At 41.4% G+C, this 25,260-nt stretch overlaps 1 protein-coding gene across 1 annotated transcript in view; it reads right to left on the bottom strand.

Annotated features, from left to right (window-relative positions):
* grin3bb (glutamate receptor, ionotropic, N-methyl-D-aspartate 3Bb) overlaps positions 1-5,704 on the bottom strand; it is a 105,737-nt gene extending 100,033 nt beyond the window's left edge. Inside the window, exon 1 of the mRNA XM_017714241.2 lies at positions 5,092-5,704. Coding sequence (XP_017569730.1) covers positions 5,092-5,574 — 483 coding nt within the window. The 5' untranslated portion in view covers positions 5,575-5,704. The remainder of the gene's footprint in view (positions 1-5,091) is intronic.
* Positions 5,705-25,260: the final 19,556 nt, after the last annotated feature.

The raw sequence follows: 25,260 nt of genomic DNA, 5'->3' as shown, positions 1-25,260 counted from the left end.
GCACTGTGTGCAGCAAAGGGAGACTCTGTTCAAACAGTGACCTTCAGAGTGTCCTTGGCTAGTTCACTTGTTAATAGCCCTTTATAATGCAAAATGTATGACCACAATTTACACAAACACTGTGTTTGGCACTGTGATGCTATATGGAAATCCATATTTTGCTGTTTAAAGGTGCCACAGAATGGAAAATGTATTTATACTGGCACAGCTGAATAAGGGGAGAGTTCAGTACATGGAACTGACACACCGTGAATCTCAATGAAAAGCTCACATTTGTAACAAAGGGCATTAAAACAAAACCAATTTCGAAATCTTCAAATGTTACGTAACAGTCTTGACTCATTCATCTTTATGGCCTCCCAAAGGAACTGAACTCTTTATGTTCATCTTTAAACAAGGCTGAAGTTGGCTTCCTATTGGCCAGCTCCTTAATCCAATGTTCCGTTCCACCTTAAATGCTACAGCTTGTGCAGGCGCTAGAATGTACAGTGGCAGAATGTAACTGTGGTAACCTTCAACTCTTCAACTCCTTGAGACCTTCGGTGGTCCCAAAACGCACTTCATCATATTCTTCAGAACTTTCATATTTCATTCTAAATAGGTTGTTTTGTTATTTTAAGCAAGGGTCAATACACTGACAAAGCTGCCTTTGGAAACTTTTATATTTCTTTTAGGCCACTGGCCCGCCTCAGTATTGGCCCATGGATCACCAAAGGGGGCCACTTGTCAAAGGTCTAGTGGATGAGAAACCCTGGTTTAAAAACATAGTATGGCTTACTGTGAACTATGAAAATGAACAAAACTGCATAATTAACCTTTTTAGGCCGGCTTCAAGTGCTCCTCAGAAGCTCCTGCTTATGGAGCTCATAAGTATGACACGATACGTGTTCAAAGTGGTTTTGACTGGAAACCAAATGTACAGCTTGGAAAAAAATCCTTTTTTTCTGCCATAAAGAGTGCGTTCTTTTGCATTACTGGGACAATATGAAGAGCTGAGGATGCTCGAGATGGTTTATCCATTTAAAACCAATGAATCAGACAGGATATGTTCATTTCCCAGTTTTTTTTCAGTGTGGATCAGACTAAAAAGACACCAGCCTTCAGCGATCAAGTGTAGCTGCTGAATAACTGAAATACAACAGAAACATCAGCAGTTGCCACTTGTATTTAATGAAGCCTTACATGTCAGAATGCGCTTGCAGAGAAATCTGAGCTTCCACTAGTAATCACAACACTGCGTTGGCACTTAATTTGTAATCAAGGCATTTCCTTTATGTGCACACTCCACAACCAAGAGAGATTTTTTTATAAACATAAATCTGCAAATCTTCCATTTAAAAATTCCAAATTAAAAGTTATTAATAAAAAGAAACAACATAAAAGTGCAGACATAATCTGTGTTGTCCATAAGCCTCCATGATGTGTGTGCATGATAGGAGGACTCCGAATTTGGTGCAACACTTATTGTCAAGTGTTCAGCTACAAGTTTTGTTCTTTTTTTTTTTTTTTTTTTTAGTTCACAGCAAGTCATCAGTGGTCATACTGTGCCCAAAACCACACTAACACGTCTGCACAACCTTACTGAAGACCATGATGCGGTTTGAGAGATGTTTTGGAAATGTATCTATAGAAAAGTTCTGGGTGACTACTGGCATCTAGTGTTAGCAACATCAGTCTGGCAGTTCCAGCACTAAAGCAGCAAAACCTGGACACAAACATGGCTAATCAGCTACCTCTAGGGTAAGTGGAAAATTGTGTACATTAGATTTTTGCCAAGCCACTCCTCTAAAGCTACATTCCAGTGCAATTTCAACTGAACGTAAAAAAAAAAAACTGTTGATTTGAAACACTTATAATAGAAGCAATGGGCAGGTGCTGCAGTGGGTTTTGAGTCAACAGGCTTTGTGTTCTTTTCTTGTCTGAAAAGTTCCTGAATGGTTCCTTGCTTGGACGTGCTGGTCTAGGAAAAATGTTTGGTAAACAGTCATATGCAAACGTTTGGGCATGATCAAATGATGTTTTAATTTTCTAAGTAAAAAAAAAGTACACTTCCTTCAAAGAAGAACACACTTCAGCACATCTTGATACAAATTACTGTTTATTTGCTGAATATAAGATACTGGAATAAAAGTCATTCGATGGAAACGTCCATTTTTGTGTCCCTAGTATTTACAGACATATTACACTTACCAAAACATGATAGTGTTACAGTTTATTTTTTTTTTTTTAATAAAACAAAGTTATTTTAAAAATTACGCCTTCTTGAGTAATCAGTTTAGCAATATTGGTTTTTAAATCAATTATTTAGAATTCAAAGCACTGCAGAAGTGCTCGTCCCCACAATCATGTGCAATGTATGAGTGCCAGATTTTTGGATAAAAAAACATGCTTTTTAACTACAACAATCAATACCTGACTATAAAACATTAATTAAATGACATAAAGAAAACAAATGCCAAATAAATAGTATAAAATATGTAATGAAAGTCGTTGGCCCCATGAGTGGCCCCATCCACTGGTGCTACTGCATCACAAAATATCTCTTATTTTTTAAATAAAAATCACACTGATGACATCACTTGTCTTCCTTTTAGCTATTTTCTGAGGATCTATGAAGAAAAGAACATGGTAAGTCCACTGTGTCTTTTCACTTATTAGAAGATTTCTCATTTAGCTCATGATTTCACACAAAGTTTTTAGCTGACATCACTGGTGTGATCTACTTTATTCAGAGGTAATTGTGAAAAAATAGAATACAGAAAGATTAAATGACATATTTTAGTGGAGATTCCATGACTGACAACAAGTGGTTTGAAGCTCTATAGCAGACATTTTTTAAATGTCACTGGTGTTCCTGTCTCTGGTGCTGCCTTTCTTATGTTTAACACCAATGATGCATCAGTAACACCAGTGACTCCTATGGAATGATAAAATGGACATTTCTGTAGAACGACCCCTAAAATAAAACACATAATGCGGCCTGTGAAAGTTGTATTTGTAATGTTTTTGTTTTTCCCCCCAATATGTGAAAGTCAGCAAATAATGAGAAATTGTGCCCTAAATATGCAGAAAAATGTCATATTGATGTGTGTTCTCTGCAGAGGATGTGTTAACTTTTGCATATGACTGTAATTAAAGGCTGGTATGGTTGGTGGAGGTTCTTTCAACTTTACAAAGGTTCCTTATGCATGCATATCTAATTTACAAAAAGGTTCTTTAAAGGCCCTTGAAGGGTTATTGGGGAACAAAAGTCGGTGTGTCAGTAAACACAGTGAAAATACAGTGACTGATGATTGTTACATGGTAATTGACCACAAGCTTCAGGAGCAGACAGTCGGGTTGAAAATGCTGGAATATTCTTTAAGAGGAGACCTGTATTCACTGCATTTCCAGCGAGAAATAAACATGTGCTCATCCACCCTGACATTTCAGTACAAAGCAAGGTGCTTGCCATGAGCATGCTGGGGCGTAGCAGAACCCAGACACTGAATCAGAAGTGAGAAATAAATTAGCACCGCTTTGTGCTCATGAACGGATGATGAAGAAGGCTGCTGGAGAACGCTCTCCTCAAACAGCAGCACCAGCAAATCCACTGAAGGAGCATCCAGGCATCCCCCAGCGCTCCATCTCCATCCGGCACACTCTTCCCTCAGCGCTTCCTATTACTCACACTCTGTTTTTTTTTTCCCTTCTGCTGTGTAACGTGCTCCACAGCAGATCAAGCCAGGCTTTTATACTGATTGGCAGACCGTGGGAGAAGAATGGAGAGGTTTACAGGCTGCAAAGCCAGCAGGAGCTTTTGTCACTCATTGATCTTCACTTGGGGCTGTCCCATAATAGCATTACAATTACCGCACACTCCCAGTCTCATTCAGAAGCTCAGTCGTTCAGACAAGAGGCACATTCCAGAAGAACGACCTCCATACATTTGATTGCAGTGGAAATCCGAAAAAAAAAGTGGTTCTAGTTGGAAAGGCTCTAACAGGATGAAACTGAATGAGGTGCAGAGCCTTTCTTTTTATCGGTGAAGTGGTTCAATATTTTCACAGTGAATTAAGAAATGCTCCAAAGTGATTTTAATGAGCGGATATTAAACAAGACAAATGTGTGTGCTCTCCCTGAGCGGTGGCGAGATTTACAGCGTGTGACTTTTTCCCCCCTCTTTTTAATTTGTTAAAGTACCTTGTGATGTAAGCAGGCTTTTTCTGCCGGAGCATGCCAGTCCCTTGCAGCACACGCAGGCAGTCAAACACCAGCAGCCGTGACAGGTGCAAAACACGCAGCACACTCAAATTAGCTGGATGACTGCGCTCCTCCAGGAATGACGTGAAGACGTGCGCTCTGTTATGTCGAAAAAAAATGAAAGGCCTAGGAAGAACAAATAAAGGAGGGACACAAATGGTGCAATTACTCGCAAAGTGGCTGCCTAATGCAGGTCTGGAGACCAGTCAGCGCAGGGAGCTCTTTCATCAGCTAAGGTCACCACGGCTTTAGCAGTGAAGCAAACACTGACCAAAGCCCGGTCAAGGCTTGAGATGCACAAATGTCAACTGCTGAGCAGCAACTGTTGAGCATTTTAACACCTGGTAGCAGCAGGATTAAAGGGTTTTAACACAAAAATAAAATGGCAAACAGGATGCAGCTTGGTCCAGCCTACTTAGGACATCCAAAACATCTGTACACCTCTGCTCAAGCTGGTTTGGGGATAAGGAACAGCAGCTTGTCACTGCATTCACCAGCATGGAATTCCAGTGTACCTGTTTTAACCCAGCAACAGAGCCCAGACCTTTAGCCAATACAGTCAAACAAACACACAACCTTTGCTTAACCTGAATTCCATTGAAACAGCAAAGGTGTTCTTACACACACACACACACACACACACACACACGTTATATATATATATTACACATATTTATGTATGTATGTGTATGTGTGTGTGTTCATAAGGTGTTTAGAAGGTATCAACGAGCAAACGGGGAACACGTGCCAAACCTTTTACGCACAAAACAAGTTCTCATTGCGCACCAACTACACAAACTGATGAACCCTAGAAACAAACCGCAGCTCAACTCATTCGCCATTCTTTACCTGTTTCCTGAGCGGCTCTCCGTGCTCAATGATGCTTATGAAGGGGATCTCCAGGAAAGAGGCCATGAAGTCCACGTGCACGAGCTCCTCGTGGCTCTGCGGGAAGGCGAGCACGGCGGACACTCCGCGCACCACCACCGCCTGGCACACGCACCTGAAGAGCGACTCCGGGTCGGCGCTCGCGGGCTCTCCCGCCACCATCTCCACGCTCAGATTGTACGGCAGCAGGTTGCCCCCGGCGCGCGCCAGGCCGGCCAGCGCGCGGTCCAGCGCAGCCTGCACGCGCAGCGCCTGTTGCGGCGGTACGAGCGCTCCCAGGCGCACGGTGTGACCGATCCGCGCGAGGATGTGGCACGGCTGCGGGTGCGCGTGCCCGGGCTCCACCAGCGACTGGAGCACGACGTGCACTCCGAAGTAGAAGCGCGCCAAAAATCCGGAGGAGATGAAAGTCATCCTGCCTCGCTCTCGAACGGCATGAGGCATTGGGAGAAGATAGCATTGCTCGCTTCGGTTCTTTTTTCTTCCCGTTCAGGTCCTGTTTTGGGGGGCTTTTGTGTGCGCGCGTGCGTGTGTGTGTGGTCCGGGAACGGGATGAGCAGTGGTGTGTGGAGTTGCGGCGCGAGTGTGTGAGAGCGCGGAGGAAGAGGAAGACGAGGAGGGCGAGGAGGGGGGCGGAGAGGCAGCTCCAGTCCCATTCTCTCAACACGCAGTAGGCGAGAGCATTCAACAGTGCAGATACGGGACAGAGCGTCCAAAAAGAGTCTGTTTACATTAGTCTGGTGCAGTGCTTAGACTTAAACGAGGACGTTTTGCATTTAAAAGAGCGGCTCAGGGAAGTTCAGGGTTTAATAAATCACCGCATCAAACGAGTTTTCTGTTCTCTGCACAGTGAAAACAGCCGAGAAACGCGCACGTCTTCTCTGTGGATACAACTTGTAGCACTGTTTACAGAAGTTTCCCACTTATGACGTGGAACTTGGGCTTTATTAGAATAGACCAATTAGCAATACGTCGCTATTTGCATATCCCCGCCTCAAAAAGATAGGCTCGACCGCCATGTTTTGCTAGCAAGGACGGCGCTTGAGAAAGAAAGGTTAAATCGGCTGTTGCTGGCTGTCAGTCAGCCAAATTGCTCTTCGCTCCAACTAACTAAACACAGTAAGTTCTCAAAACTGGCTGTCCTTCATTTTCATGACAATATTCCAGCCAATGTAATATTAAATGGCCTCTGCTGAAATGTAAGGTAGCGCTCCATACAGAAAACTGATATATGTCAAGACATGGATTCAGAATATGTGACATATGATAGGATTTCCCTCACATCCAACTTAGATTAGTCACATATGGACATATATGTGCCATATATGCTAAATTATTTCACACACACACAAACACACACACACACACACCTAAGCCGCTTCTCCATCTGAGTCGTGGAGGGTGCTGGAGCCCATCCCAGCAGTCATCGGGTGGAAGGCAGGATATACCCTGGACAGGTTGCCAGTCCATCGCAGGGCAGACAGACAGACACATTCGCTCACACACTCACACCCAGGGGCCGTTTACCATGTCCAATTGGCCTGACTGCATGTCTTTGGACCGTGGGGGGAAACTGGAGTACCCGGAGAAAACCCACGCAGATACAGGGAGAACATGCAAACTCCACACAAAAAAGCACTAAATTATTTCATATTGGCCATTTTTAAATATGTCACAAATATCTGGCACATAATAAGATATCTAAGTAACAGATTTAACAATATATAATATATATATATATTTCAACATGTGCATTTCATTTAGGTTTTTTGCTTCAGTGTTTGTATCAGACAAATATTAGAAAGACAGTATACATAAGATCCACCTGTCATGCATATATGTTTCCCAAGCTATTTGTCCAATATTTGATGCTTACATAAATGTGCATAACATATATGTGCTTACATACAGTGGGTAGCGCTGTCGCCACACAGCAAGAAGGGACTGAGTTCGATTCCCCGGCCAGGGCCCTTTCTTTCTATTGGGTGCTCCAGTCTTCCAGATATGAAGCCCGGTGAATTAGAGATACTAAATGAGTTTATGTATAAATGCATGTTTGTGATGGACTTTCGGTGTGTCCAGTGTGTTTCCTGCCTTCTGCCCAGTGAGCGCTAGGTTAGGCTCCAACACCCCTGTGACCCTGGAGAATAAGCGGCCTAGAAGAGTGAATGAATGTCTGACCTTTTACGATATATGTGTATATGTGGTGAAATACAGGTAAACCCTCATGGGGCTGGATTTTCTCTAGGACTAAAAACTATCCCATGTAATACTGGCTATGCTGAGAAAACTGCTCTGAAGACAAGGAAAAGTATAAACAATAGACAGCTCAACTGTTCCACAACCTTCTTAATAGCCTTTTCAATTTTTGTCTGGATTTTTGACAGCATTTAATTGTTAGCTAGGTACATTGATAAGTTAGTGTTAGCAAAACTATTAGCAAGTTTGCTAGGCATGAGTGTATACAAGACTAATTATAGCTGTCGGCGCAGAGAGATGATTTTTTATGGCATAGCTGAATGGCTTATGTCCATTGGGCGGCACGGTGGTGTGGTGAGTAGCGCTGTCGCCTCACAGCGAGGAGGGCCTGGGTTCGATTCCCTGGCCGGGCGACCAGGGTCCTCTCTGTGTGGAGTTTGCATGTTCTCCCCGTGTCTGTGTGGGTTTCCTACGGGTTCTCCGGTTTCCTACGACAGTCCAAAGACATGCAGTCAGGCCAATTGGACATGCTAAATTGCTCCTAGGTGTGAGTGACTGTCTGTGTTTGTCTGTATGCCCTGCGATGGACTGGCGACCTGTCCAGGGTGTATCCTGCCTTCCACCCGAAGACTGCTGGGATAGGCTCCAGCGACCCTGATGGAGAAGCGGCTTAGAAAATGGATGAATGGCTTATGTTTCAAAGATTTGATTCCCAACTCCACTCCTGGAGGCCTCGTGCACTGTTTTCTTCAATTTGACACAATTAAATCATATTGTTAGCTAATTATAAAGACTGCTTGAACTAAATCTGGTGTGTCACAGCAGTGAAAACTTGAAACATGCTAGCATAGAAGCTACACAAACTCCATTCATTCTTCTGTCAGGAATGATTCAAATTAGACTAGTGTCAAATTTTACAGTGTTTGCTCTTGTTCAAGAATTAGTTTTTTGTGATCTTTGCACTATACTGTTTTGTGGGATGTGTGAAAAAGTTTAAAAACTAAGAGAAATGTGTAAAATGAATGCAAATAGCACACATCTATCCATCCATTTAGTTACTGTACTTAGTGGGTGGGGCCTTTACACCGCACTCTGAATTTTGTAAGGCAATCAACCAATCAGAGAAATGATTAGCTGAATATGTAACAGAATATGCAAAACCCTCTAAAAACTAAGTACACTGCAAAAGGTAAGAGAAGTCTTGATATACAATTATGTGCAAAATAATAGAAGTGTGTTTAAAACACAAATAAAGCTCAATCCTGATAATAGCATTTATTTCCATATACACAAAGGCACTGGGAGCACTGCACATTCAATTACAAATGAAAACATGAACAAAAATAATTTTTTAACGGAAAATGAAGAAAAAAGAATAATAGGCTGTTAAAAAATAGCAGTGTCTGCATTTTCATTTACAAACTCGAATATTTACAGTATAAACTGAAATTTGCTTACAGATTTAGCTTTTCTGTTAATCACTAAACTAATATTTAATTGTATAAACTTTATTTCTGATAGCTGCTTTACATCTGTGTGGCATGACATCAACGAACATCTGACACCTGCCAACAGATATTACAGCCCAAGCTGATTGGACTACATTCCACAGTTCTTCTGCATTCTTGGGTTTGCATCAAAAACAGCATTTTTGATGTCACTCCACAAACTCTCAATCGGATTAAGGTCTGGGGATTGGGCTGGCCACTTCATAACATCAATCTTGTTGGTCTGGAACCAGGATGTCCCCCCCCTTATGCTGGTGTGTTTGGGGTCGTTGTCCTGCTGAAACATCCATTTCAAGGGCATTTCTTCTTCAGCATAAGGCAACATGACCTCTTCTAGTATTTTGATATATTCAAACTGGTCCATGGTGCCTGGTATGCGATAAATGGGCCCAACTTCAAAGTATGAGAAACATCATCAAACCATTATGCTTGTACCTCCACGTTTTACAGCCTTCACAGTGTACTGTGGCTTGAATTAAGTGTTTATGGGTCATCTGACAAACTATCTGTGGCCTTTAGACCCAATAAGAACAATCTTGCTCTCATCTGTCCATAGAATGTTGCGCCACTTCTCTTTAGGCCAGTCAGTGTGTTCTTCGGCAAACTGTAACCTTTTCAACATGTCTTTTTTCCCAGCAGTGGTACTTTACGAGGGTTTCTTGCAAATAGTTTGGCTTCACGTAGGTGTTTTCTGATTGTTGCAGTAGTCACAGGTAACTGAAGATCTTTGATTTCCCTGGAGCTGATCATTGGATGCTTCTTTATCATTCTTATTATTCTATGATCTACACGGGTGGTAATATTTCTTTTCCTACCGCGTTTCAGGTGTTGTTTGCCATTTTAAAGCATTTGAGATCATTTTAGCTGAGCAGCCAATTATACTTTAATACCTTATACAGCCAATACCTTGTTCTTCAGTGGTCAGGACCCCATGGACCCTCACAGAGCAGGTATTATTTGGGTGGTGGATCATTCTTAGCACTGCAGTAACACTGATGTTCTGTTGATGTGTTAGTGTGTGTTGTGCTGGTACGAGTGGCTCAGACACAGTAGTACTGGAGTTGTTAAACACTGTCCACTCACTGTTCACTCTATTAGACACTCCTACCTTGTCAGTCCACCTTGTAGATGTAAAGTCAGAGATGATAGCTCATCTGCTGCATGTGTGTGTGTGTGTTCTACATATACACACCAGTTGATTGACATCTTCCTCTTCAGTGTTTTATTTTATTATAAAAAATCTAACAGTTGTGCATTTGATAAATGAAAAGGGCAAAATACCAGAGCAGAGAGAGTAACAGGATGCATAGCTGATTGGCCTGGCTTGGAGTTAACATGCTGACCTTGCTAATGAACTGACAGCAAGTTGCAGGCAGCCGCAATCAGTAAACAAATTACAAGACAGCTGCTTCATCACAGTTGAAGTTTTAATGAAGGTTTATTATGCAATCTCTTATAGTATTTCCTAGAATTACATCCTAAAAGAGAATTACGGTTTTTAAAAAATCTTTACAATTTAGTGGTGGAAAGGAAAACAGCAATTCAGTCTTTTGATGTGAAATATTATAATGTAAAGAAATGTAAAGATTACAGATTTAACTTTACAATGGTGGTGATACAAACCAACAGGTTGCAATATGGTTGTTTATTTACTGTCCAAAATAACATGTGAACCTACATATGTACACATACTTATAGTATATGTATATACTACACTACATATTCTTAGTGTAAATAATGGTTAAACAGTGGGACATCCAACAAAATAAGGGCCTGTTTACACCTTGCATTAACAAGGTAATCAAATCACATTCAGATTTGACTTGGCTGCATGAAAAGCCAGATGTAAACACCCCCAGAACACACTGTGAACTGATCACTCAAACCACATTCAGACGTAGTCAGACACAGATCTTAACTGCGCTTAACATGCGTTTAAGTGTAAACGGAAAGAGTTTTCATTATATGCATACAATTACTTGAGTGCAAATGCAAATGCTGAGTGCTGACTAGCAGGTGAGAGAATAAACAAGAAAATGAAAGAAAAAAAAAGTGTCTTCATGCACTCCTGGTTCAATAAGGTGTCCAGGCCAAGCTTGTCCACTACTATCGTAACAGGGAAAAGAGTAAACATAGTAAAATAGAAACAACTTGTGTCTTGACATACTTTCTACATGGGAAAAGTACATCCCCAATTCCAGTGAAGTTGGGACGTTGTGTAAAACATAAAAAGAGAATATGATGATTTGCAAATCCTTTTCAACCTATATTCAATTGAATAAACTACAAAGCCAAGATATTTAATGTTCAAACAGATAAACTTTATTGTCTTTTGCAAATATTCACTCATTTTGAATTTTATGCCTGCAACACATTCCAAAGAAGTTGGGACAGGGGCATGTTTACCACTGTGTTACATCACCTTTCCTTTTAACAACACTCAATAAGTGTTTGGGAACTGAGAACACTAATTGTTGAAGCTTTGTAGGTGGAATTCTTTTCCATTCTTGCTTGATGTACAACTTCAGTTGCTCAACAGTCCGGGGTCTCCGTTGTCGTATTTTGCGCTTCACAATGCGCCACACATTTTCAATGGGAGACAGGTCTGGACTGCAGGCAGGCCAGTCTATTACCCTCACTCTTTTACTATGAAGCCACGCTGTTGTAACATGTGCAAAATGTGGCTTGGCATTTTCTTGCTGAAATAAGCAGGGAAGTCCCTGAAAAAGACGCTGCTTTGATGGCAGCATATGTTGCTCCAAAACCTGTATGTACCTTTCAGCATTAATGGTGCCTTCACAGATGTGCAAGTTACCCATGCCATGGGCACTAACACACCCCCATACCATCAGAGATGCTGGCTTTTGAACTTTGTGCTGATAACAATCCAGACGGTCCTTTTCCTCTTTGGCCCGGAGGAAACGACGTCCATGATTTCCAAAAACAATTTAAAATGTGGACTCGTGGATGGACCACTGTATGCCAACACTCACTCTCTCCTAAAACTCTTACCTGCTTTTCTTCTCTTTCAAATGAGGAAGTACATAAACTACTAACATCTTGTAACCCTACCACCTGTCCTCTGGATCCCATCCCATCTACACTGCTCCGGTCTATCTCTCATGAACTTCTTCCCTTCATCAACAGCTCCCTGTCATCTGGAATGGTTCCATCTTCTTTCAAGGCAGCTAGGGTGGTCCCCATCCTAAAGAAGCCAAGTCTCGATGGCACCGACATCAACAATTACCGACCGGTATCTCTCCTTTCCTTCCTTTCTAAAATTCTCGAACGTGCTGTTTACAACCAACTATATGTCTTTCTCTCTGAAAACCAGCTTCAGGACCCCAACCAATCCGGGTTCAAACCAGCCCACTCTACTGAAACTGCACTCATCGCAGTTTCAGAGAAACTCCATGCAGCAAGGTCAGCTGGACTGTCATCAGTTCTGATTCTTCTCGACCTCTCTGCAGCCTTTGACACTGTCAATCACAAGATTCTTCTGTCTATCCTTTCTGGCCTTGGCATTTCAGGAACAGCATGGAAGTGGTTTGAGTCCTACCTAGAGGGGCGCTCCTACCAGGTAACATGGAGGGGCTCAACATCCACTCCATGCAACCTCTCCACTGGTGTTCCTCAAGGTTCAGTTCTGGGTCCTCTCCTATTTTCTCTCTATACCCGCTCACTCGGACATGTTATTTCTTCTCATGGCTTTTCATATCACTGCTATGCTGATGACACACAACTTATCCTTTCTTTTCCTCCTAATGACACAGGTCTCGACTCGGATCGCAGCATGTCTGGCAGACGTTGCATCGTGGATGACAACCCACCACCTCAAGCTAAACCCAAGCAAGACGGAGATGCTTTACATCAAGTACGGCTCGACTTGACCCACCATCTTGCAGATCACAAGGAAAACATGCCTCCAGACTGTTCTCTGTCCTGGCACCAAGGTGGTGGAATGAACTTCCCCTAAGTGTCCGAACAGCAGAATCACTTGCTGTCTTCAAACGACGTCTGAAGACCCATCTCTTTACACTACACTTATCTAATCACTAACCCTGTCTATTAAAGATCTTCACCTCTTTTATTGTTCACTGTATTACAAACTTTTTTTTTCAGCAGGTTTAGTGTTGTGTAGACTCTGTGTTGAGTTGTAGGTATTTTTCTACTTGTTGTATTTGTTTAGGTCTCAATGCATAGATAACTTCAGGTAGCAATTTAGAGCAAAGCTCTTTAAAATTATGTCGACCTTTATTAACATGAGATATTCTGAAGTAATGACAAGCACTTTTGTAAGTCGCTCTGGATAAGAGCGTCTGCTAAATGCCATAAATGTAAATGTAATGTAAATGTACCCTGCTAGAACAACCAGCAGCATGGCTGGTCACCAGCAAACCAGCATATGGCTGCTGTTGGAACAAAACCTTGTATTATTTGTACTTAACTTTACAGGACAAGGAAAAAACCTACTTTACAGTTAATGTAAATCAATGGAACCAGACTTTTTTTCTATGTAATTTTCGGACGTTTCTTTTGGTCCATTCAACATAAAATTGACACACAATGTAAAGGGCACAAGACATTTTCAAATTATGTCAAAAACTGAAAAATGACAAAAATTGAGATAAAAGGTTTTGTTCCAGAGGGCGGCACTGTGGCGTGGTGGGTAGCGCTGTCGCCTCACAGTGAGGAGGGCCTGGGTTCGATTCCCCGGCTGGGTGACTGGGGTCCTCTCTGTGTGGAGTTTGCATGTTCTCCCCGTGTCTGCGTGGGTTTTCTCCGGGTTCTCCGGTTTCCTCCCACAGTCCAAAGACATGCAGTCAGGCCAATTAGACATGCTAAATTACCCGTGAGTGTGTGAGTGTCTGTCTGCCCTGCGATGGACTGGCGACCTGTCCAGGGTGTATCCTGCCTTCCGCCCGAAGACTGCTGGGATAGGCTCCAGCATCCCCCCGCGACCCTGACGGAGAAGCGGCTTAGAAAATGGATGGATGGATGGGTTTTGTTCCAACAGCATATGTTGTGTTTTGGATGCTGGTGAACCAATATGACTATACTAGGGTGACCAGATAAACCAGCCCCAGCAGGGTAAGTTCCTCTGAAAACTGACCAACTATCTAGAATTTTTCAAATATCAGTAGAATTGCCTGTTTAAAAATGAACTCAGTGCATTTGAAAAGCACTGTTTGTGAGAAACTTGATCTGTGAAAACAATGCCTAACTCCACACAAAGTGACATTGCACAGGCCTGCAACCATTAAGCCATGTTTGTCCAATCAGTGCTACCTTTGTTGAATGCTTAATGGGCTTGCTTTACACTGTCTTCTCCCACCTTGTGATACTAAAGGAGGGAGACAAATGCTCAGGCCCATTAGGGGAGCTGCTGTCACTGCTGTCAGCAAGGGCTGCTTCTTTTTAGCACGACTCCCTCGAGCCAATTTCCTGGAGACAGTATTGATTAGTGCAGTATCAACTGATTTGATCCACCTTCAAGCTTCTTGCAAATCACTGTTAATGCCAAATGCAAGCGGAGCCAAAGGATCTGGACCAGAACACTCTGATGGTGCTGGTTTCTCCATTTTGTTGTTGGTTTTGAGAAGATTTGTATCCGCTTCGTGTACACGTTACGCCTGAGAATAGATTATGGACTGAGGTGCAGCTACAACATATGACAGCTAATGCATTCCACAAACAGTAATTAAAGTCCTTTATGTGCACAGGACCACCACAACTGTGCCTATGGAATGCCACTAGATAGCTGCAGAAATGGGCTTAAAAGTTTCCTTTAATTCCTCATTATCTTATGATACGTTTGACAATGGAGCAGAGTTCGTGAAGTGTTATTACATGGGCTAAGGAGAGTAAACACTTCAACTGATGTTATTAGCCTCGGCAGTTAGCCAAGTTTACTTTCAGCGCTTCACCACTTTGCGCTAAGAGCTGTAATATCTAAAAAGTTCAACTGTTAGAAAGCTAATTTCCAACTTAATGTAAAGACTGCAAGTGGTACAAATTTACACATAATAAATAAAAGAAAACTCATGCATCTAATGTTATTGAATTCCTAACAACCCATGCGTGAGTGCTGTTAATGTGGATCCTTGGGGAATTTTAGCCTCAGTCAGAAAGTCCAAAGTAATTCATAACTAACCTTTTAGGACTAATACAGATTATTAAGTCAATACATGCCGTGAGTGGAATCATCCAGGGCTCTGAAGGGACACGGCAAAAGACCAACTGCTGTGGGATCTAAAGGTGGACGATCATGTTTCAAAAGTCGACTTTCGCGGGATGAACATTCTCTCTTTCAAAGCCGGCAGAGCGGCGTCTCATCCTGGCACTTTCTTTCAGATAGTGGTAGTGCAACATAGTTCCGTGCTTTAAATGTCACAGTGCTGTTTTAAAATTCCCTGGCCGTCCGCACTACCATATGAGCGTGAAATGTAAGACGGGGAGCGCTGCATTCAAGTGCTTTGTACACATCCCTGCCAGGTAGCTTGCTGCATCCAAGTCAGGCACATCTATAATCTCAGAGGATTATATAAAGGTAGAAATACCCAAATGCCACCCTGACCAAATGACCTGGGCTTATTCTAGAGGTGTAAGCAGGACCTTGTTAACCTTTTCATTCAAATTCATAGAAGAAAATGGACACTGGGCTTAACTTTCTGTATGCTGAGCAACAGTTGTGAATGTTACATTATAGGACATATTAAATTACTGCATTCTGCTTCATTTTACATGGGGCTTGACAGGTCAGGCCATGACAAGGCCAGGCCGATCGATTCCCTGCAGTCCCAAACTGACGGAGAAAGATACCATTTCATCTTTTCCTTTCCTCATACGTTTGAAAACTTTCATTCACGATTCTGTGCATCTGTCAGCAGCTTGCATTCCAAATAAACAGCCTGTCAGATGATTGCAACACCTCAGGTATTTAAGAGGCTTGGGAGTTAGGCAAGCAAGTCATGAATACTCCATGATGTGCAAGCTGGGTTGTTATGCCTTCAGCAACCAATGAGCTTCAACTGTCTCTTCTAATGCAGGGTGTACATTATTACAGGGACAGTTATATGTTAAGGAATCACAGCCTGCCCAGTTCCCCATCGGTGGTGCCAAAGAAGGTGCTCCTGGGAGTGTTAAATCCTTGCTACATGATTCCAGCCTAATTCCAGGCTGCCTTTATCCTGAACTCGCTTAGACTGCAAAGCATCAGTGCATAAAAGGATTGTGCATTTTGTCTGCGTGGTTCGTATTCAAAGTCAACAGACCATCCAAACGCCAATGAAACCATTATTAATAAGTAAATGCTTCACAGCTCTTCAGAAAGCTCCTAGACAGAAAAGAGGCAAAGACAGCAAGGAGAATCGTTCAGATTTGGGCTGAATCAACATAAAACTGGATCATTAAGAATGACCTTGGACCTTAAAAGTAAGAAGTTCTGGTGAGAATAGTGGAACAGGAAGCCATGTCCTCAAATGACATGCCATCACTAAAACTCCTACAGTAAGACACATCTGCTCTTTTCTTCTTCATGCTAATAAAGCAGAACATTCAGAATAAGGTTTTTCCAAAATGAGTTGATTTAAACTGGGGATTGGCATTTCAAGTAAATTTGACATTCGATTTTGTAACCATTGTTTGAAACTCCTCGATGTTACAGACTACTGAACATGTCAGGTGGACTCTGCAAAAGTCTGACACCACTCAGCGTCTCATTATTGCTGCATTATATTAAACCCAGAGCACCAATAAGTGAAAAGTGGCTTGAAATTTACAGAGCCAGGCGTCAAATTCTTTAAGATGAACAGACAAATGCTAATCATGTTTTCAGTTACTGTTCCTAGTCTCATTGTATTTCACCTTATACCTTTTAACAGACAGCAACTTTGTAGAGTTAGCTTTCTGTTATCAAACATGATAAACTCACAATATGACACTGAAAATTTATTTCAGCTTGTTTGGAGTGAAAACCTGCCACACTCACCCCTTTGTGAATAAGATTGGACACCCCTGTTCCAGCGTATTTTATTTTTAAAAAACCTCTTCTAAAAACACGACTTCTAAAGTCTTATAAAGTCTTCACCCAACTGTAGCAACAACATTTGTTAAGCACGGCTTTTTTAATAAAGTGGGGTTTATATGCATGTTGCTGCTGATCGGCTAAAACCTCTAACACACCCATCATATGAGCAAAAATCTACCTCAAACAAGAGAAAACATACCCGTTGAACAAAATGGTGCGCAAAGTTTTGAGATTGAACACGCACCTGGTGTAAAGGGGCTCTTTGTGCTATAGCTGCACAGTGTTTCTCCTCCGATGTGCACTAGCCTTTAGGCAACCACAGTAGTCTTTCTACACTTCCTTCTCTGCTTTGCCTCCTTGTTTGGACCAAACAGATCAACTTCAAACAACCAAAGTGTGAGATGCAGTCTCTACACCGCCTCTGGTGGAAAACAGACTTCAGACATCTCCTGCTTCAGAAAATCTGCACATCAAAAATCCTACTTTACTATTCACTATTTACTAATTACATCTCTGCTTAAAACAACAAAGGATATGTGTAAAATCTGTAACTGCAGAAGCTCACCCACCCAATTTCTGTCCATTTCTGACTGTGAGCTCTTTTAGAAAGTAAGACTGAACCATACTGAACCCATAAGTGTTCTTCATTCCACATTTCAGTTTGCAGACTAAAACCTTAACTGCCTCGATCTTTCTCATCCTCTGCCTATAATCTCAGAACTGGGCTTCTGCACTTGGCTGAGATGGACTAGTTCCAGAGGAGCTTGATGACAGCCTTAGTAATGCAGACTCTGGGCTCTCTTTGCTCATCCGCTGCCTCATTATAGGGGTATCTTCCAGGACAATGGCAGAAAAGGCGGGAGTACATTCACTGAGGCTGGACCCAGCCAGAAGGCCACGGGCAAGCCCAAAATAACGAGCAGTGGAAAACACAGAGGAAGCTTAGTGCTTCCTGTAGTTTGGGGATACAGCTATGTTTTATAGAAGTTAAACTTTGTTCAAAACTGCAAGGTGTTCATCTTCTCACCATTTCCTTTTAGTGTGCTTAAGTGGCACATAGGAAGATAAAAGCAACTCTTACATCTGACTAGTTTCATTCTTTTACTGTCCTGTTGTGGCTTCACAGCAAAATTCAATTTTAAGGTAAAAATAAAATAAATCCTCTTTTGCAGTGAAATAAAGCTCTGCTGATCATTCAAACACAGTTTCAGCAATAAATGGTCATAAACGTTGGAGTTAATGTAGCCTATAACTGCTAATTCAACCTTTAACCTTGAAGGTTGGCATGCAGACTGCTGGTCACCACAGCAACACAGACAACAGTCTCAAGTTAGTAGATAACGACAAGGCAAAGAGAGATTTAAGATGAACATCGATAATTTGGCTTATTTGTTTATAATCACTCTTGCTGGTTTCCTGCTATGTTAATTCTGCAATGAGAAACTGTCGAACACTAGAAAGTCTTGAAGCTGAAGTCGGCTTCTTGTACGCCAGCTTGTCATTTGAATTTGAAATTTGCAACAGTTACATTGACACCTCAGGTACCATTTAACCTTCTATTGCATGAATTATTACTTAAACAGTATAAAAATGTTTTAATGTTTTTTGTTATTTAAATTTGCCACAGTAATCAATTTTTTTAAGTGGGGTATTTGGTAAATGTGCAATCATAAAATCTACCATAAAATCTATGTTCTCTTTAAAACTTCGCCAAAAAATACTTGAATACTTGAATACGAATACTAGTGAAATGTACTATCCAATGTGTACACATGCTGGAAATGAATACAATTTCAATTGGTATTTGGAATCTATGGTAATAACAACTTCACAATAAGAATTCCTGGTCATGTGATGTCAAAGTATTTGCTCTTTCAACATTTTTCCCCAGTTAAATGGGACAGATTTTATATTACTGCTTTTTAGTAAAATTGAGATAAAGTCATTGTTGCCATATGGCAACAGCATGCAATAGAGGGTTATGGTGGAACGGGAAAATTCGAGCAAGAAGCAGGTGAATGAGAAGCGACTTCAGCCTCGTGAAAAGTCGAACACTGAGAGACATTTTACAAGAGACTATTTTACTTTTAAGGAACTGCTTCCTGCCAGAGATGCGAGAAAAGCGGCTGTAGCTGAGCTAAAGCTTAAATCATTCTGTGTTTTCATTTACATTATATTTTTTAGTTTGTACTAGAACATTAGCTAGAACATATTAAGACATATTTTCATCCAAGATGGTAAAACATTACACCTATAAAATGGACAAAATGTGTTGTGGTTCCCAAACAGGTTTGACTTTTGTAAAAAGAACAATATTGCTGTTCTGAACATTTGGGTTGCCGACATCTGACATGCACTTACCACTTCACATGAACAAAAATCTCTGGTCCCCTGTCCCATGTCCTCCTCCTACCTTCAGTCCACAGCTGTGTTATGGAACTCCTGGATCATCACTGTGTAGTTCGTTCTCCTCGCTTTCAGTGCTGGAGTCAAAACAGCATGTTAACATTTACTATCTTGCAGTTTCACCTGTCTCTCTCAGAACTTAGCAAGCTTTAAATCTCAACCAAAAACATCACTGCATCTTTTTTAAGTGGGGGTAAAAGCTTTTCAAAGACATTGCCTGATGGAAGAAGTCACCAATGACATCCCCCATTCCTAAACAAGGCACTTTTGTGACAAAAGAAGCTCCAGAGACATTGCACTGATTGATTTTGCAGGAGCAGGGTGAAGACTGCGAACGGGCCGCCATATATTTTCCACACAGGTCGATCATGACATCCACTTAGAGATTGCACTTTACTGAATTTAGAAGCTGCTTTGTGCACAGATCAGGGTAGAATTTCAACTCCTGATGCAAGACAACCATACAGTTCACATGGAGCATATTTCAAGTTCCTCAAAGTCCTTGATCTTTGGTCATAAGCCTGCCCGTGGCTAGTCAGACTGAGCCTGATGGCGTTCCTTTGATTTCAAGAACATGTCCTTCACTTGCCCCATTACCTGCTTAGGATGCTTACCAAGAATGTTTACTCAACTGTAAAATAAAATGATTTCTGAGATCTGATTAATGTACCAAATCATGTTAGGACTTTGGGGAGCCCCAAATTACTGCCACAACATCAGTAAAATATGAAAACATAACATTTGCTGCAGCAGGAGCAGCAGCAGGAATTAAGGAATACAGAAGAACAGGTGTTCTCTTCAGAGCGAGGGGCTCTGGGAGTCAGTCAGGAAGAAATCCTTTCATTACGCATTCACACTTCAGTGGTTTGCTTGACCAAGTGGAAAACTGTGGAGACTTGCATTGTGTGGAACGACATGCTGGGTGTTTACAAAGGTCCTGACGTACCACATAAAGATACTCTCTCTACTGCTGGAGGATGGCTTTTGCGCACTCAGCCCATACAGAAGTCCAGGTTTAGATAAATTGCCATCATGCTTCCATGTTTTTTGATAAGGACTTTAACTTTATTCCTGAAAGAAGCCCCATACAGAAGCACTGTCCAGGATTATGCTATTTCACTAGTGTTGGAAAATCTTGGTAAATTCAGAGGAGAATGAAAAACATTCTTAACATATGTTAATGTAACTTTAAAAAATGGAAACTTTCTGTTGGGCCACTCATCATGCAATGATGAAACAATGTAAATGAGGTCAAAAACTGAAAAATTATGAGTTACATGGTATTTATATGGCATTTGTTTTCTTTGTCATTTAAATCATATGTCATAGTCATATATCGATTATTGCAGTTAAAATTGCAGAAAAACGTGTTGTTTTTTTTTTTGTTTTACCTCAAAATATGGCCTCAACCTTCACACATGGCTGTGAGAGCAAGGACTTCTTCTGAGGTCCTTTTTAAGTCTAAATAATCCATTTAAAAGACAGTATTGCTGAATTGATTACTCACACTTTCTATGCCGCTTCTCCTTCTGGGTCGCGGGGGGTGCTGGAGTCCATCCCAGCGGTCATCAGGCGGACCCTGGACAGGTCGCCAGTCCATCGCAGGGCAGACAGACACATTCACAACTAGGGGCATTTACCATGTCCACTTGACCTGCCTGTATGTCTTTGGACTGTGGGAGGACGCAGACACGGGGAGAACATGCAAACTCCACACAGAGAAGACCCTGGTCAACCGGATCGACCCCAGGCCCTACTTGCTGTGAGGCGACAGCGCTACCCACCGTGCCGCCGCAATTGATTACACAAGAAGGCGTAAGTGTTAAAATAACGTATTGTTTTATATTAAATTGTCTAACACTAACATGATTTTCAAGTGTAGTTTATCTGTAAGCGCTAGGGACACAAAAATGGACGTTACTGTAGAAGGACTCGTTTCCATTAACAGCTCAAGGGGTTTCTTCGTACCGTGGCGCAGTAATATATAATTCAGCTGCTGTGAGGCGGTCGTAGTGCGTATATGGTGGATTTTACAACGGCTTCAAACGCGGCTCAGCCAATCAGATTTTAGGACGGTTTTATAGTAGTGCATAAAACCTTCATTAGCGCAGATGATGTTTTTTAAAAGGCTGTTTTGGGGTTCAGAACTGGCCTCGGTCTCCGCACACATTTAATCTCTTTACTCCTCAACCTGCGAGAGTTTTAATGAATCATCCCCGAACGGTTTGTGTTAAAATGGGGTCGTGTTGTACTGCGCAGTGATACTCATACAGTAGTGATGGGCCACAGCAAAGGTGATCTCCTTACATCAGCTCTTCTCTTCTCTTCAGAATATCTCTGAAACCTTCAATCCTATCATAAAACAAAGCGTGACTCTAATCCGAGCTCCTTACTTTTTATTTACACATGCTGGAAACACCTCCTCATTTCAAATTCAGATGAGAGTCAGCAGAGAGTGCCCCCACAATAAAGCCTCTCCAGTCAAGGGCGTCCTGGCGGAACCTCGTTTTGTTGTGCTCAATTTTTCGCACTCGTTCAGTTCGATCTATCTGCCGTACGCCCCCCCCCCCCCTCCCCACCCCCCCGGGCCGATAAAAGCTAATGAGTTCCCACCACCACCGCAGTTGGAAAAGAGCTTGAGGATTAAATGAAGTTAAGTAAAGAGGGCAGATCCTTTCAGTGGAAGCAAACGCAATACCAATCTCTGCTTCATTAAGTGTCAACAGTTTTTTTTCCTTCCCAACCCAAACTTAGGCAGTTTAATAGGTAGTCACGTTTTAGCTCCACAAAGCATAGAGGGTAAAGTGGTGTATTGATTTACTGTAAGAGCTCCCAGGGACAATTTAGAACACAATATTGTTTAGTTAGCTAAATCCTCAAAGCTTGTTAGCAGATACCCAGTGTGAGACCACAGTCTTGTATTCCAGATCATTTAAAAAGAGACAAACCACTCAACTATAAAACCATGAAGTCCCTTGAGACACTTTGCACTGATGGGGCGAACAATTCAGCAGGTTGCTGTAAAGAACATCCATGCAAACCAACACAGGCTCAAGTTCGTATTCACCATTTGACCAGCGCAATATTACCAATGTCACATGCTTTTTGTATGAAAGCCTTTTTCTGTCAAGACATTTTTTTGTTTATTAAAAGCAACAAAATAAGTTCAAATGACATTCATCAAAAAGTTGTGTGACTAGTTCATTATAAAAAGGCATTCTTTTGTGAAAACAAATCATTTTGACTTATTACGTCGAAGAAATGAGAAAATAAGTAACTGTTTTGACTTTGTTTTTAGTTTCAGATAGGATGAGCTGAAATCACGGGAACTGTAACATCCCTGCTTAATTTCACAGAGCGTACCCGTGTTGTTTGGGAACTGTATGGTTTTGACCAATGTGCAGTACATCAAAGGATGACTGAAATTTCTGCAAAAGCGCAGTTAGAACCCGCAGTGCACATGAATAACAAAGCAACCAGTACTTGTTGGGACTGCAGAGCCAAACAGTTTACATATGACCTCATTTCCAAAAAAGTTGGGTGCTGAGCAAAATGTAAATAAAAACAAAATGCGACGATGGGCAAATCATTTAAACCCTATATTTAACTGAAAATAAAGACACTATATTAAATGTTCAAACAGATTTTTTTTCATTTACTACTGTGTGCCAACACCTCTTAACTGAGGAGACCAACTGCTATAGTTTTCAAAATATCTTGCTTGATATATGATTTCAGCTGCTCAACAGGGTCTCTTGTCATATTTTTGTTTTGTATTCATTATTTGCAATGGGTTCATCATCCGGACTCTTTACTACAGAACCATGGTGTTGTAATACATGCAGAAAGCGGTTTGGCATTGTCTTGCTGAAATAAACAAGGTCTTCTCTGAAAAAGACATTCAACATTAATGGTGTCTGCACTAATGCACCCATATACCATCACAGCTGCTGGCTTTTGAACTATGTGCTGATAACAAGCAGGATGATCCCACTCCTCTTTAACCCAGGGCATGTAGAGTCCATGTTTTCCCAAAAAGAACTTCAAATATTTAGTTGTTAGACTACAGGACACTTCTCCACTTTGCCTTAGCCCATCTTAAAAGAGCTTGGGCCCAGAGAAGGCAGCAGTATTTCTGGATCCTGTTTATACATGGTGTCTTCTCTGCAAGGTGCACTTTCAGAAAAAAGGTACGACACTGTCACTGGAGCAGTACCCCTCTTGCCACTGTGATGGGACCCTCAGTACTTTTAGTCAGGGAACATAACTCTACCAGAATCCGTTGAAATTATATTTTCTAAACTGTACTGACTCCACACCCCCCGTCTCGTCCCCAGGCTTTTATTTTATTGTTCTGATTTAAAACGTTTGGTTATGAAAAGGTACAAATATCTACTTTTCCACTAGGAAAAACTCATGTAAGGTACACCACTGGACCTTAAAACCACTGTTGTACCTTTGAAGGTAGACTTTCATTGTTTGTACCTTGATGAATGAATCATGTACCTGCATAGTATGTTTATTTCTAACAGTGTAGAGCTTTAACTTTTAACATATGTGGAAGCAGAGATGAACCGTGTTCACAGTGGTTTTTGACGTTCCTGAGCCCATGCAGTGATTTCCACGGCAGAATCATGACTTATTAATGCAGTGGTATTAATAATCTGTGGTACATAATATCATCAGCCCTCAGACGGCTGAGGGCTGATGATATTATGTACAACAGATGACGAAACCCGCAAGTTATTTGCTATTTTGTGTTTAAAAAAAGGTTATTTGAAGTGTTGCGATACTTGTTCATGCAGTCCTTCATAGAGTGGTAAACCCTTCCTCATCGTTCCTTCTGAAAGATGCAGCCTTTTTTTATACCCAGTCATGTTACTGACCTGTTGCCAATTAAGAAATGTTCCACCAGATTTTTTATTTTTTTAAAGCATTACACAACTTTACCATTCCTTTGTTGCCTCGTCCCAACATTTTAAAAATATGTTGCAAATGCAAATTGAAAACGGACGTATATCATTAGACATTTGATATGTTGTCTTTGGACCATTTTCAATTGAATATAGGGTTTAAATGATTCAATGACATCAGCGCATTCTGTCTTTATTCACATTTTTAGAACAGCGTTTTATGTGCTTTCAACAGCTGTTTGGAAAAGAAAACCCCTTTCAATTCATTTTTTTAATTTGCACTCAAATGCTAAATATTTTTTGAAAAGTTTGAGCATAACATACCTAACATTTGTAAATAACTACTTGGCTTGTATATAAACTTTGGCATGGAGCCATGGTGTAGAGCCTTTCTTATTGTTGTTGTTAGCCTGTTAACTTTCCAGCTAGTAAATTGAAGCTGTATCAGCAGTCAGGTATAAACCATGGAGCAGTTTGCAATGTAAAGCCCAGCAAATCAAGTTTTAAAGGTTTTAAATATTAAGCATTATAAAGGACTGTTATGCCATGGCTTATACGCAGCTTCGTATGCCATTGTTTTTGCATGCAATGAGGCAAAAGTGCAAACAGCACTGACCGCCCCTTTGATCTTTTTACTGGCTGCTAAAGGGACGTTTCACCTATTTAGTAATGCCAAAATAGTGTGACTGCATAAAACATTAGTAACCCTGTCCCAGCGCCCCTTCAGTAGCTGAGATAGGCCAATGAGGCTGCACAATGAGCAGCTGCTGTTTCACTGCCTTTGCTTGTGTTTCCTAATTCTCGAGAAACATGTTTTGGTCGCTATGCAAACCCCTCTGTAGGGCAGCCACACTTCTTTAGGTATTCCATGATTGTGGATTGCAGCTGGAGGGCTTCAGCAATCAGCAGCATTTGAGAACTTGGCAGCACTCGTCCCACTGTAATCAAGGTTCCACGTTTTGCATTCTGGCATTTTAATTTCTGCCAATCGACGTGAAACACTGGTGCACTTTGTTTAAGCCACAAATCTAGTGCTGTACTCATCAGAAGATCCAGATAAAAGGGAGACTTAAAG

This window comes from Pygocentrus nattereri, chromosome 15, assembly GCF_015220715.1.
Source record: "Pygocentrus nattereri isolate fPygNat1 chromosome 15, fPygNat1.pri, whole genome shotgun sequence".
NCBI classification, from domain to species: domain Eukaryota; kingdom Metazoa; phylum Chordata; class Actinopteri; order Characiformes; family Serrasalmidae; genus Pygocentrus; species Pygocentrus nattereri.
This window is presented reverse-complemented; position numbering and strand designations above follow the sequence as displayed.